Genomic DNA, 14,171 nt, shown 5'->3' on the forward strand with positions numbered 1-14,171 from the left:
AACAGATAGGTACAGTCAGAGACAGACATACACAAACCCCCAACTGCGTGGGAGAACCAGATACAGAGACAAGGCTGACCCTCCCCACGAAAAGAACAAGGCTATATCTGGAAGTCCTACACTGGCCCCTCTGCACTGAGCCTGCTTAACCTTGCCTAAGCTATACTATAAATAGTACCCCCCCTTCCTTCTCTCAATGTCTTTCACTTTCCCTGCTCCTTCATTTTCCTTCCAGAAACTCCTAAGACAGGTAATGACTACAAGCCACCCACCCACTCCCGACCACACACACACTCTCCCCTCCCCACTGTCCCTGTGATCAGCTGGCTGGTAGCCTATTAGTCTGTGGAGCTTTATTGCCCTCCAGTGGTAAAGACTAGCATCTTCTATGCTCTAGCTGCCTTGAGAACTCAAGCAGCAGCCCCGGGAGCCTCCTCACCTGTGACTTGGATCCTGGGGTCATTGGCACACTCAGGTTATTCAAGTCCCAAATGAAGATTTCAGAATTACTGGCCGCTGAGGCCAGGAGGTTGCCCTGTATGAAGAACAGGCCTTTGGAGACCTCCATTCCAGGAAGAGAAGAGAGCAGGAGAGGGGGAAAGAGACCCATATAAGAGGCTTCCAAAGCCTCCCCCATAAGAGCCTGGGAAGGGCTCAGAGTTAGAGACTGAAGGTCCCAAGTGAATACTTCCATTCAGAGCTCTTGCTCCAGTGCTTGGCCATGGCTGACCAAATGAAATGTAGTACCTGGAAAGGATTAAAGTCAAGGGCTCTGACAGCCCCTGTGTGCTTCTGTCTCTGGGCAATCACGGGCTCCTTCCCCGAAGACAGGATGTGGGTCACATTGTATAGAGTAAGCATGCCATTGTCCCCGCCGCCTGCAATAACCCCGGAGCCTTCCAGAAGCCCACTGCCAAAGCTCCCCCAGATCAGCTTGTGAAACCTATAAAGAGGAGGAACTAGCATCAGCACCAATTCAGGTCCATATCAGTAAGCATCTATGTCAGCCTCTGCCATTCTGCAGGCATCCCCACCCCTACTAGGGTCTGCCTGTCTCCTCGTTTCCCAGATATACAATGAAGGTCTCCTCCGCCTGGTCCTGCCCTTTCTCTGAAAAAAGATCCCCTCTATGTTATACTAGAAGCTTGGAAGCCACTGCTTCAGAGTTGTGTGGAGATATTTTTTAAGTTAGTATTATATAGACTTAAATACTTCAAGTAGATTACTTCACCTAACCCTCACAACTCAAATAACAAGTAATATTTGTTGAATACTTCCTGTGTACCAGGCACTATCTTAAGTGCTTTACATGTATTAATTGATTTAATATTCAACAACCCTAAGGGGTTATTATTAATTCCCCTTTCAACTGAAGAAACTGAGGCACAGAGAAGTTGTGAAAACTTGCATATACTGCTACTAACTGTATCCCCATTTTACAGCTAGAAAATGGCAGAATCAAGGTTCAAAGTCAGAGCCATTTTATTTTAATGCCTAAGATCCATACTGTTTTCTGTTTAAAGGAAGATCCAAACTTTTCTGTACCTGACTAGCAGCACATTCCCTAGACCAAGAATTGTCCCCTCTTCCCTCTCTAACTGGGAGTGAGAAAAGACCCAAGGACCTTCCTACCCCATGTCTTTCCCATGTGGCTAGCCCACTGAAGCTGTTACATGGCTGTAATGGGTCAGCCCTAGAGACAGGGAGGCATGAAGAATAAATACACCTCTTGGAAAACACTTTTCTGGCTTTCTCAGGATGCTTCTAACAAGACACTGCCAACCTGCCAGAAGTGAAGAGCTGAGTATCAGTTCAGACTAGGTTAGCATTTGAAGCAAAACAGCAGAGCTATGATAACAGTATTGTGTTTACCAGAGGGGATGAGGAGTGGGGAGAGGATAAGGAGGGTAAAAAGGGTCAAATATATGGTGACGGAAGGAGAGTAGATTGTGGGTGGTGAGCACAAAATACACTTGAAATTTTTACATTATTAATGAATGTCATCCCAATAGAGTTTTAAAAACAAAACAAAAAACTGCAGACCTGACACAAATGGTAGCTCTAAAGCTACTGTCAGAAAGGCTATGTTTTCTAAGGTCATCTGATCTTAATAGGGCAGGACAATGTGTTCCATATTGGCTTAGATGCTGCCATGGGATCCTGGGCTAGAGGTCAGCGCTGACAGAAGGCAAGTCAACAGTACCTAGGGAAGCCCACAATAGGTCACACAAGAACCAGAGCGGGGTATGGCCAGCGGAAAACTCACATGGGAATGGCAGAAGAGGGCAGTGACCCCACAACATACAAACCAGAGTAAAAGGTACCTGAGACTTCAAGGAGGGAGAATCACCAATTGGTTTGAGAATAGGACTCAGTTACTCTAGAGTGGCTGAAATGCAGAACATAGAGTGTGACAAAATGATTTTGCTTCTGTAAGCATGTAGACAGTGAATTCCCATTGTTAGCCACTTCACTAGCGAGGGTGAAGCTGGAGCCTGAATAGGACATACTAGAAAACACCTGGGAGAGTGGGAAGACCTAGGATGAGTCAAGCAAGGACAGGGACTTGACCATTCAGTGGTCTCAAGGTGTGTTAATCACCTCTTCTCTGTAAATGGACAAGAGACAAGACATAGTTATGTGTGCGTAGAGAAAGAGAGCACTCGAGAGCACGTGAGCAAATGTGACAAAATGTTAACAACTGATGAATCTAAGTGAAAGTATATGATTGTTCATTGTACTAGTCTGCAACTTGTCTGTGTTTGAATACTTTAAAAATAAAAAGATTTTTTAAAAAAGATGGCCTTGCCTGAAAATAAAAACAAGGAGATTTAAGGGGAAGGCATAGAAAGAAGAGTTTCTATGGGAAGCTGGGAATTTTCAAAACATAAGAATACAGGAGGAATTCTCTGCTAAAGAGGTATCCAGGATAATGTTGGCAACAATGGACACCATAGGACATCACAGAAGGATGGGTGGCACCTAAGTACAGGTTCTTTGATTCTTGTGAAGCAAATTTCCAGAGACAGAACCTCAGAACCAAATTTCTGGCATGACCCTCCAGGTAATTCTCACAAGCAGCTAGGGCTGAGAACCACTGTACTCGATACATCCAACTGCATACCAGTTTACAATAATGGGGGAAGATGTCGAACTTCATAAAGAGAGAACCAACCCTAACAACCGGCTCATGACTAGGCTTCTGGTGAAAGGCAAACAACAGGCTGGAAACTAATCAAGGTCTGTCCAAGAAGTATTCGGCCATGTAATATGAAAAATAGAGACATTTATTGAGGAAGAGACAAGGTACAAGAAACATTGTACATGGGACAGTAACATCTCAGTCGCCTTCAAAGTAGGCACCTTGGGACCTCACACAGTTCTCCCAGCATCTCTTCCATTGTTCAACACACTGCAAAATCCTTAGCTGGAATCATCATCAGCTTCCCCATTGTTATTTTCTTGAATCTCACAGACGATGTGAAATCTCTTCCCTTTCAAAGGTGATTTTCGTTTTGGGAAAAGCCAGAAGTCACAGGGTGCCAAATCTGGGCTGTAGGGGGCCTCAGTCACCTGGGTGATTTGATGTTTCGTCAAAAAACTCTGTACAAGATGCAATGCATGAGCAGGCATGTTGTCATGATGAAGTTTGCCAATCACCAGTTGCCCATAGCTGCAGCTGTTTTTGTCATATTGCATCTATGAACTGATGAAGAACATCGAGGTAATAATATTCCTTATTAATTGTTTGGCTTGGAGGGGCACACTTGTGATGGACAATACCCTCCCAATCAAAAAACACAGTTAACATGGTCTTCTTCTTGCTGTGACTTTGCTACACCTTCTTCAGGCATGGAGAACCAGGCAACTTCCACTGGGACAACTGGGCCTTCATTTCTGGATCATAGCTGTAAATCCACTATTCGTCTCTTATGACCTTCTTGAGGAAATCTGGTTCATTGGTAGCAGTTTGAATCAAGTCATTAGCAACTGCAGCATGATGTTCCCTCTGCTCTGGAAGCAGAAGTCACGAAATGCACTTTGCCAAGACGTTTCATGCCAAGATCTTGCATTAAAATCTTGGACACAGTAGCTTCTAGAATCCCCAGATCAGCCTCTAGTTCTCGCACTGTCAGTTGCCAATCTTTGTTGATTGCAGCCCATACACATTCAACATTCTCAGGTGTTCTGTATGCCACAGGCCTTCTAGAATGTGGATCACTTTAACAGATTCTCAACCACCTTTGAAGTGTTTGTGCCACACTTTTATTTGCACTCCACTCATTGCATCACCCTCCAAAGCCTTCTGATTCATCCAAATAGTCTCTGCGGAGGAATGTTCAAGCTTAACACAAAATCTGATGCAGATTCGTTGCTCTACTTGCTTAATCATTTGAATGTGACAGGCACACAGTACACATGCTCACTCAACAGAGTCTACCGCCCTCACTAATACAGTAGAAGTCGTCATTGTTTACGCATGTGCATTCCAGTCCATTCCTCTTGGCTGCCAGGTTATGTAGACGTCACACAAACCATTCTCATTATCTTAACAATGGCTGGACTTTTTCTGGACCAACCTTGTATAATAATGTAGGTCAACTCTAACTGAAAAATGTTAAAAATGATTAAAAAGAAAAAGGCTGAAGAGAATAAACCAAAGCCTGTGAGATCAGAACATCATACTAGCTAAGCTCATCTGAGGCCAAGCTTTAGATACCTTATGGTTAGGAATATCTGCTGTATAAATACATGCTTCCATAATTTACGTACTTCTTCATTTTGGATTTTGCTTTTATTTGCTTAGAAAGATTCCTTTTGAAAAATCCCAGCCTTGTGTTAGTGAGCTAAAGTGAAAATAAGTTTGTCCACATCCAGTCCAAAATAGCTGAGGAACTCTAAAGTTTCTTTAAAAGTCACAGGGAGCTGTGAAGGCAGTGCTCCAAGTGAGAGAATGAAAAGTGAGGTGGAGCAATGGTTGTTTCAGAGAAGAACTACTTTTCTGGATGCACAGTACACGCCAGGCTATTAAGTGCCTACTATAAAAGGGGTGGATCCAAAAACCCTGGAATTTATTTATAAAAAAATTCATTTATTCTCACATGTTTAAACTTCAGTCACCTTCAAAGTACTCTCCATCTGATGCAATATTCCTATCGAGACTTTTTTCCACTGCTCAAAACAGTTTTTGAACTCATTGATTTTGATGCCTTTTAGTGCTTCTGCTGTTTTTTGTCTCACCTCTTCCCCACTGGTCAAACACTTCCCTCAGAGGAAATTTTTCACCCCAGGAAACAAAACCAAACCAAAAAAGTCACTGAGGCAAGATCAGGTAAATAGGGAGGGTGGGGCATGGGGTCATGCCATTTTTGGTTAAACACTACTGAACACTCACAGTGGTGTGGGCGAGTGTGCTTGTAAATCACCCATCAAGAAATGGACAAACTTACTGAAAGAGTCTTCAAAAAAAAATTCACTGAAGCCAAACACAGCCTCTCACACCACCACCAGCTAGTACACTGGTACAGATGGGTTCCTAGAACACTCACCTAGTGGGGGAAGCCTGTACTACAAGGGGCCTGCCCTCCAGAAGATAATTCTGGGTTTTGGGTGGGGACCCCCTTTGTATATCCTCAATTACAGCAGAAAAAACAGGGCCACAGAAGTTAAATAATGTGCCTAACAGGAGAGTAGATGGAAAAACTGGGATTTGAACCCAGGTCTGTCCAACAGCAAAGCGCATGCTCTCTCTATTCAGTGATCTTCTTGTCTGTTAGAAAGAAGGCAAGTCTTAGAAACAGGAAAACTAAGAGAAGTATACAAAGTGATCTTTTTATGCTTGGTGTTGTCTCTCACACAAGCACCAAGAGAGGTGAAAGTGCTCCCAAAGAAAATAGAACGAAGATAAAAGTACTAGAGAATAGATCGCCTACTTTCTCCATGTAACTAGAGGATGGGTCCTACAGAGGTTACAGTGGCCACCCAGAGATCTAGAACCTCAGTGTAAACAGAGGTGGAGAACAGATCACACAGAGGCCTCTGACATCATTCAGCCACAGCAGCTATGAATTATTCTCCCAGAAACCTTTCTTCTTGAGTGAGATTCATCTAACAAGTCAAACATCACTTGCTTCAGTGCACATGCTAATCCATATTGATTCTGATTGCATCCAGTGACATTTATTCATGCATTCTCTTGTCTATTTATAGCTTGAGGCTGTCCCTGACCTACCTCCATAGCAGTATTTGAGAACATTTCTCTTCAGGCAGGTATTTCTAAATTACTATTTCTGTGAGGCATCACGGATTGAGAGGAAGGAGATTTCCAGGATTCAAATGTGGTTGAGGCATGGGTCTGGAGAAATAGGCAAGCAAAGGAAAGGGAAGATTTTGAAAAGTGTATGTTTAGTTAATAATGAAGAGACACAAAGAATAGTTTTAAAACAATGAATAAAGGGGAAAAGAAAGGAGACTAAGCTAGAAGAAGAAAGAAACTAAGACCTAAATTTCAAGCTCAGCAGGTTCTTAGAAGTCATCTTGTAAAGCGTCTTCTTTATATATGTGTGGAAACCTGAGACCACTGACAGAACTCAATTTGCCCACAGTCACAAAGCTTTCATCAAGGCTGCAACTCAACACAACTGTGCTTTCCACTAAGTCATGCAGATGACATAAAAGAAGAGACAGAGAGAAGCATAAAGCAAAGGATGGGTAGCCCCCTATCTACTCTAATCATCTTGGTCAATAGCTTGTGATACTAACTTTGAGTAAGTGAACTAATGTAGGTTGAAACAGGAAGAAGTGGGCATGTTAGACCCTAGAGTGTCTAAGATGATTTCTTCAGAAAGGACCCTATAGGACTGTACAAATGTAATCTGTTGGTCTTTGGAAATGAGAACCAATCTTTAGACACAATTATAGAGGTAGAAAAAAAGGTAAAGATGAAATGCTATCAACAGTATTAACTGTACTATTTATTTCGGTCACAGCCCACAAATCCCTTCAGGGTGGAGCAGGGTATGAGATGAAGTTCATGACTCTCACTTTCAGTACCAACATTTGAAAAAGGGTCCTTCAACCCAGGTGGCTACAAAACAAACAGATCTCCCTTCAAAAGCTTTTAGATTAGCTGAAGATTAACTACAAATAATGGAAGTGGTGGACAGAATGCTTAGTTTGGTAACCCAGAAGTTTCCTATATCAATTATTCATTCAACAAATATTTATTAAGCACCTAATACCAAGCACTGTTCTAGGTGCTAGAGAATAAAACAAAGAAAAAATTCTCTGCCCACGTGGATCTTAGGATTCAATTTCAAGGTTTCTTATGCAATTATTTGCCTCCTTTTTAGGGCCTCCAGGCCTAAGGAGCCACTACTGTGCTAAAACTTCTGCTTGGCTGGTCAAGAATAAGACCCCTTGCCCACTGCCCCTTTTCCTACCTCCAGAAGTATAAACATTCTTGAATTAGTCCACTCCTGTGAGGGGCCCTTTCTGAAATGCTTGCTTAGAGGATAAGAATATCTCATCACTATTGGTAACCTCTCCAGTGCTTGCTCTTCAAAAGGTACAAGTACTAGAAATACAAGATATGTAAAAAACTGCAAAATGTGGGTTCTGTCATAAAGTGACACAAGGGCTCAAGAAGAAGAGAGCAATAACTAACCTTCATTATTAGATTAAACCATGAAACAAAGAAGAGGGTACTTCTTTCTAAAAATCTTAACTAATCTCTCAGATTCACCCAAAAATTCACAAAAGAATGGAATGCTGTATTCTAAACTGGGGTGGGCAAGATAATTCTCTGGGCTGTAAGAAAAAGACAAATTTTTAATCTAAAAATTATATAAATTGCACTTTGTTAATAGTACAATAAATGTATATTATTTACACAGAATATATAACTTGAGTATAGTGAATATTCACATTTTTCCAATGGTACAAAAATTTGGAGACCACTGCCTCAGGCAGTAAGCTTCTTTACAAAACCTATAAAAGAGCAGCTGAATAATGGAAAGAAGGTAGGCTTTGGAGTTAAGACAGGTGGAGACTTAAATCCTAGTTTTGGTTCCCTCCTATGTGAAATGGGAAAAATGTTAATTATTACTTAGGCTCATTTTGAGGAACAAATAAGATATACAGAGCCCTTAGCATAGTGCCTGGCATGTATACATGAGCTCAGTGAATGCAAGTAAATGAATACCAGTCCTGTAAGCCTGCCAGAGCCATGAATCCATGAGTACCCAATTGGTCCCTGAAAGCAGTAAGGAGAGGATCATTTGTTCTCCTCCCTTTGGCAGAAGACGGGATGCTGTGTAAGGTTTTTATCTTCACGAGAGCCAAGGAGGAAAGAGGTCAACATCTCTGGGTTCAGAGAGTGATCAGGTACTCCTGGGTCCAGGCTTGTGTGAGGCATCTCTATCACATGATTCTGCCTAACACTGCTGCTGCTGACCAGAAGGAGTGGCTGCTTTTAAAATCATTTTGCAAAATAAACCCCGAGTTAACTTCTCTCTAACTTGATGAAGATCCTTCTTCCCTCACTTGTCTCCTCATGAGCCCTGAGAAGCATACGCTCTTCCCAGGATTCCCCATCAGGGTCTATATCAGGATCTGCCCTGCATACCCACCAGCACTACAGACATAGTACCTGCTTGAGGCAGAAAGGATTCCCTTGCGTTTCAAGTCCAAGGAAGGGTCCCTGAAATCAACCTCAAAGATTTCCAATGTGCCATTTGTGCTAAAGGAGGCATCTAGCTGCTGGGCAGATGTTCCTAGGCATAAGAAAAGTCAGGAAAAGGCAGCGAATGAGCAGCAAAATATGCATGGATTTGAGGTATAAGTGGTTAGGGAGTGGAGAGGAGAAGAAACAAGAAAAGATTGAGTATACCTTTTTTCAAATGGTAACTGCAAAGAAAGACTTTTTCAAATGGTAACTGCAAAGAAAGCATGAGGTGCCTAGCCTTGAGCCACAGACGAAGGCTGCTCCCAGGCACCAAAAACACCTAATATCCCCTTGCTTATGTTGTGAGCCAACCCCATGACTCTAAAGCATCCTCTGATGCGCAATAAGGAATTCTGCATACTAAGTTTCCCTGTGGCTCCTAGTCCACAGTATCATCATACCTGTGGCCAGATATACAGGGTACTGGCTGGCTGGACTCCACACTTGGACAGCTTGCCTCTCAAGTTCCTTCAGTTTCATGGTCTGACCTGTAGGTGGCAGAAAACTGACATGGCCCTCAGCTCACTGAAAATAGAAACCAGCAAGTTTAAGGACCAGATCCAGGGAGTACCTGTGGACACAAAATCTTGTTACTTTCTCTCCGTCATGAGATGGGGCACCTCAGAGCAATGCAGAATGAAAAACACATGATCATCTGCGCATATATAAAGCCAGTTCAATTATCCAATTACTGAAATATAATGCTTTAAATCCAAAAAAATAATCAACCACACTGGTTTTCACGGTCCCCATGGTGATGATAACCATCAAACCAGATAATCTCTCAGTGACCTTAACAATCCCTTTGGCTTTAAATACCATCCAAATGCTGATGACTCTCAAGTTTATATCACCAATACAAATCTCTCCTCTGAGCTCCAAGTTTTTATATATAACTACTAATCAAATATTTCCACTTGTATATAGATGCTACCTAAAAGTTAGTCTGTCTAAAATGGAATTCTCTACTCTACATCATCTCCCTCAAATGTGTTCTTCTCTAGTATTCTTCATCTCAGTAAATGGTACCACTATACACCCAATTGCTCAAACCAGAAACCTGAAAACCACCCTTGATTCTCTCCTTTTCCCTTATTCCCTTCTAATCCAGCATTAAGTCTTCCTAATTTTACTTTCAAAATGTACCTTAATCTGTCTACTTTTCTCCCTCTCCACCACCACCACTCTATTTGATGATATGATCATCTCTCACCTGGATTACTTCAATAATCTTCCTAATGGTCACATCTCTGCTGCTCATACCATCACCCAATTCTTTCTCTACATAGCAGCAGGAGTGAACTTTTAAAATCAGAAATAGGATTTTGGCATGCCATGCTTAAAATCTTTCAATGGCTTCTATCACACTCAGAATAAAATTCAAACCCCTTATTACGACCCTGCTCAAAGGCTCCTGCCTACCACTTCAACTTCATCTCTTGCTACTTTCCCCCTTATTCATTGTGCTCCCCCTGCATTAGCCTTTGTGCATTTCCTGGCTTCTCCCCACCTTAGAGCTTTTGCAAATTCTTTTTTTTTATACTTGGAATGCTCTTCCTTTCATTCTCTGCATGACTGGCTCCTTATCACATCTTTCTGGGCTCAGCTTCTCATCTCCTTAGAGAGGTAAGCCACCCAATCAAAAACAGCGTCAATTTTTTTCTTCTTAGCAATTTATAATCATACATTTATTTACATTTACACTGGTGGTCTCCTTCACTAAGTTAACTGCATGAGAGCTAGCACTGTGTCTGCTTTGTTCATCGTGTTATAACCAGTGCCAGAACAATGTTTGATACAAAGTAAGTGCTTGATAATATTTGGTGAATGAATGCCGACAACCATTTTAACTCTGTGGTTTCCAATCCAATTCTAATGCACACTCAAGGTACCATCCCAATGAGCTCATACAGCATCAGAAAAGGAGGAGGGGAAAAGGTAACATAGTTTGTGGGAAGAAACTTGGGACCTACTGCAACTTGCTTTAGCAAGCCAGCCAGATTACTCTTAATTTACAAAAACAGAAAGTACATAGTTTACTTAATCTCTAATGTACCTTCCAGCTTGAAAAAAGTTTTAAGAATGACGATGTAGCCAAGAGGCCTCTGAGCGCTTGGGGCTGTATCAGTAATCTTCTGACACACTCCCTACACATCATACAGTTACCAGTGCCACCTGCTGGTCAAAACCATTTTCACGTTTCTGGGGAAAGATCCCTTAAGAAAAGTAGCAGTTGCTTAACACTGTGCTCTTGACATGCAATACTCATTAAATTCTCACTATGGTTCTATGTGGTAAGCACTATTTTATCCCCATTTTACAAAGAAGAAAACTAAATAGGTCAAGATGTGAACACTTATGAGCCCCCAGAGACCAGTGCTTTTAAATCATTATATTAGCTTAAACTAAACTCCATGAAGTGTTTAAATCCCGACAGTCTAGAAATTGGGAAAATAGGCTTTTTATCTACTTTGTTTAGAGACATCTGCTCACAAAAAAGGCCTTCGCTGGGGTCAGACTGGCCGGGGGGCGGGGAATTGAAGGGGCATTGAAGGTGGGAGAGCTATGACCTTTCAATCAAGAGCTGAACAGACTATTACAGTGATGTGGAGCGGTCAGGAGAGCTTCTCTCCGGCCTTCCCCAGAGCGCGGCGCGCGGGGGATCAATAATGACCGTCCTCTCCCCCCAGCCACTATGCAGAGACACAGAGCGGGCCTCTGGGCCAGGGCGGATGGGAAGGTGCGAGGGCGGCGCTAAAGAGGGCCCGGGCGCGGCAGGTGGAGCCGAATCCCACGTGAGGGAGGGCGCGGTAGGGGCCGGGCGAGGCACTCTGGCCGAAGCCGGGGTGGGCCGGGGTCTCCGCAGAGGGCGTGCACCCCCGGCGTTCTCCCCGTGGGAGCGGCGCGCCGTGTCCCCGGCTCGGTCTCTGCTCTCAGGGGCCGCAGACCGGCGCGGAAAACCAACCTGCTCAGGTCAGGGAGCGCTCAGGTCAGGGAGCGCTCAGGTCAGGGGTCAGGCGCAGCGAGCCGGCGCCGGTCTTCTCAGAGGGCTTCGGGGCTCGGCGGGGCGCTGTGGACGGCGGCTCTGGAGGGCCAAAAGTAGTCCTGGCCCGCAGGGCCTCGCAGCCCGCGCGCGCCGCGGAGCTGGGAGCGGAGAACCGGACCGGGCCGTCCCGCGGGGAAAATGTAGTAGGACCGTACCTTTTAATAGGCCTCCCTCACCTGTCCTGTGATTGCGCAGATCTGCCGCTGTGGGTCAGACCTACCACCAGGAAATTCTGGTTTAATTCAATTTGAGCTAGGGTCCGGAGCCAGCCTCTGAAAATGGGAAATACGAATTCATTACCTACTTGTTGAAGCGGAGAAGAGCCGACCCCATCTCCCGGAGCTCTCAGTAGAACCCTAATTGAAAAAAGCAATTGAGGCCAAAATAGCTGTGACACACTGTAGTCCAGCAACTGGGGCCCAATACTATTGATTGAACTAACTAAAGGCTATAGATGTGCGAAGGGCAAGGTACTGTAGACCAGGAGCTTCCTGGAAGGTCTCGGGAACATGAGACAGGTGTTATACCTTGGAGCTGCAAGATAGGTAATGTCTCGGCAAAGAGGAAGGAGCCCAACCCGCTAATAGTCTCCCTGCCATTTCCCATTCCATGAATGAGAGGCGATAGTTGGGGGAGGGGGCTGGTTAGATTGTGAAATACGAATTCAATGCAGATAACTGGGCGTTACTGAAAATTATAGGTACGGATGCAATAAGACATAGATTGAATTTTGAGGCTAGTAATATGGATCTACTCGAGGAGAGAAGAAAGGACTCAAGTTAGGAAATAGAGCCCAGGTATCAGTGATGAAAGCCTGGATCAATACAGTGGCAATTTTTATAAAGGAAAATTGGACAGGCTTTTGTGACTGATAAAGTAGTTGAGGGGGAGATGAAAAGGTCATATATATCTTATGTTGAGGGCATTTCCAAATAAAAATGTCCTGTAGGCAGCTGAAGATCTTACATGTTATTTGATTCAGTACTTCCATTTAATGCATTAATTTTACCATATTCCTGCCTGAAATCCTCCAAGATGGTGAGCGAGTTTTTATTTTTTTAAGATTTTACTTTTAGAGAGAGGGGAAGGGATAAAAGGAAACATCAATCGGTTGTCTCTCATGTGCACCCCAACCTGACAGGGACCGAACCCACAAGCCGGGCATGTGCCCCAACAGAGAATCAAACTGTCAACCCCTCACTATGTGGGATGATACCCAACCAACTGGGCCATACCAGTCAGCACGCCGGTTACCTTGACAGCCCCCCAAGTCATTTTAATACAACCCTAGATTTCCTTTTATGTGGACAGTCCAAATCAAAACAGAAGACAATTTAGGGCATTGTCTGTGCCTGCCCACTCCATGTACTAAGTACTCCCTAAGTATTTCTTGAACTTCTTAGCCCCACAACAGTGGATGAGACCTGAGGAAAAATAAACACAGTTGACAACTGAACCTTAGGCAATACCTCAAATTAGGGAATGAGGCAGAAGTGTCACTGATGAAGTGCTCTGAAAGAGATTTGAACCAAAGGCATAAAGTCAGTCTCAAGCAAGACATTTTTTAGAGTGTACTCTTCTCTCAATTCACACGTCTTATAAATTCTTTTCACCTTGTTTTTTAACTGCCAGTCTCCTCTTCTAGGTAACTACTTGAAGGCAGTTTTGTCTTGTTCAACTGTATACCCCCAGGGCCTATCAGTGTCTGATAAATATGAAGCACACAGATGTTTGTTAAATGATTACCAAATGCTCTAAGGACAGAGAATGAAGACATAGTGGAGAGTTTCAAATAGACGTATTTCAGTAGAAGTACCTAGTCCCTGATGTCATAAAAGTCACTGCCTGGACACCACTAAAGGACCCCTTATCTAACTTGGACTTATTTTTATACGTCTGTGGAAAGTATGCTTTTTTTATGGGTTTTTTAAGCAATATAATTGTAATTTAAGAAAATGTCCCCAAATGGAAGGAAAGAGCAGAAGTTGGTTCACTTCAAACCAGATGTATTAAGATAGACTCTCAAAAACATGGTTTTTGTCTAAGGCTATACAGTAGCTTGGATGAATCATTAAGGCAATGAAAGCCATAGGTTCAGTAATAATGCACTGAACTGTCCCCTAATTCACAAATATAGGAAATGTTAGCTTATAAGAAGCTAAAATTCAGAAGTTGCTTTGGAGTAACATATTTATACAAAGAAAATTAGAGGAAGTCAGAGCCCCAGGCCAGTCCAAAAACACCTATTTATTCTATAATATACTCACAACATGTTAGAGTATAATGCTTTGTTAGCTAACTACTATTATTAAAAAGGTTTTTATGGGGAATAACTGTTGTTCCAACTTGGGAAGTCAGGAACATATCTTCCTTTTTCCTCAACCCTGTAAATGAGAAAAG

General features: G+C 43.1%; 1 protein-coding gene across 6 annotated transcripts in view; it reads right to left on the reverse strand.

Annotated features, from left to right (window-relative positions):
- Window positions 1-11,788, reverse strand: part of SEC31B (SEC31 homolog B, COPII coat complex component) — a 33,045-nt gene extending 21,257 nt beyond the window's left edge. For 3 of the 6 annotated variants that reach the window (XM_054581360.1, XM_054581363.1, XM_054581358.1), the window contains exons 1-5: window positions 11,691-11,788; window positions 9,127-9,250; window positions 8,651-8,774; window positions 748-943; window positions 440-535 (exon numbers count right to left, since the gene is read on the reverse strand). In XM_054581360.1, the coding sequence (XP_054437335.1) occupies window positions 440-535; window positions 748-943; window positions 8,651-8,774; window positions 9,127-9,205 (495 nt within the window). In that variant the 5' untranslated portion in view covers window positions 9,206-9,250; window positions 11,691-11,788. Of the gene's footprint in view, window positions 1-439; window positions 536-747; window positions 944-8,650; window positions 8,775-9,126; window positions 9,251-11,690 lie in introns of those variants that run through there. The other 3 variants (XM_054581359.1, XM_054581364.1, XM_054581361.1) reach the window with 3 other exon arrangements.
- Window positions 11,789-14,171: the final 2,383 nt, after the last annotated feature.

This window comes from Pteronotus mesoamericanus, unplaced genomic scaffold (assembly GCF_021234165.1).
Source record: "Pteronotus mesoamericanus isolate MK-2021 breed Mesoamerican mustached bat unplaced genomic scaffold, CSHL_Meso_final contig_657, whole genome shotgun sequence".
Taxonomy (NCBI): domain Eukaryota; kingdom Metazoa; phylum Chordata; class Mammalia; order Chiroptera; family Mormoopidae; genus Pteronotus; species Pteronotus mesoamericanus.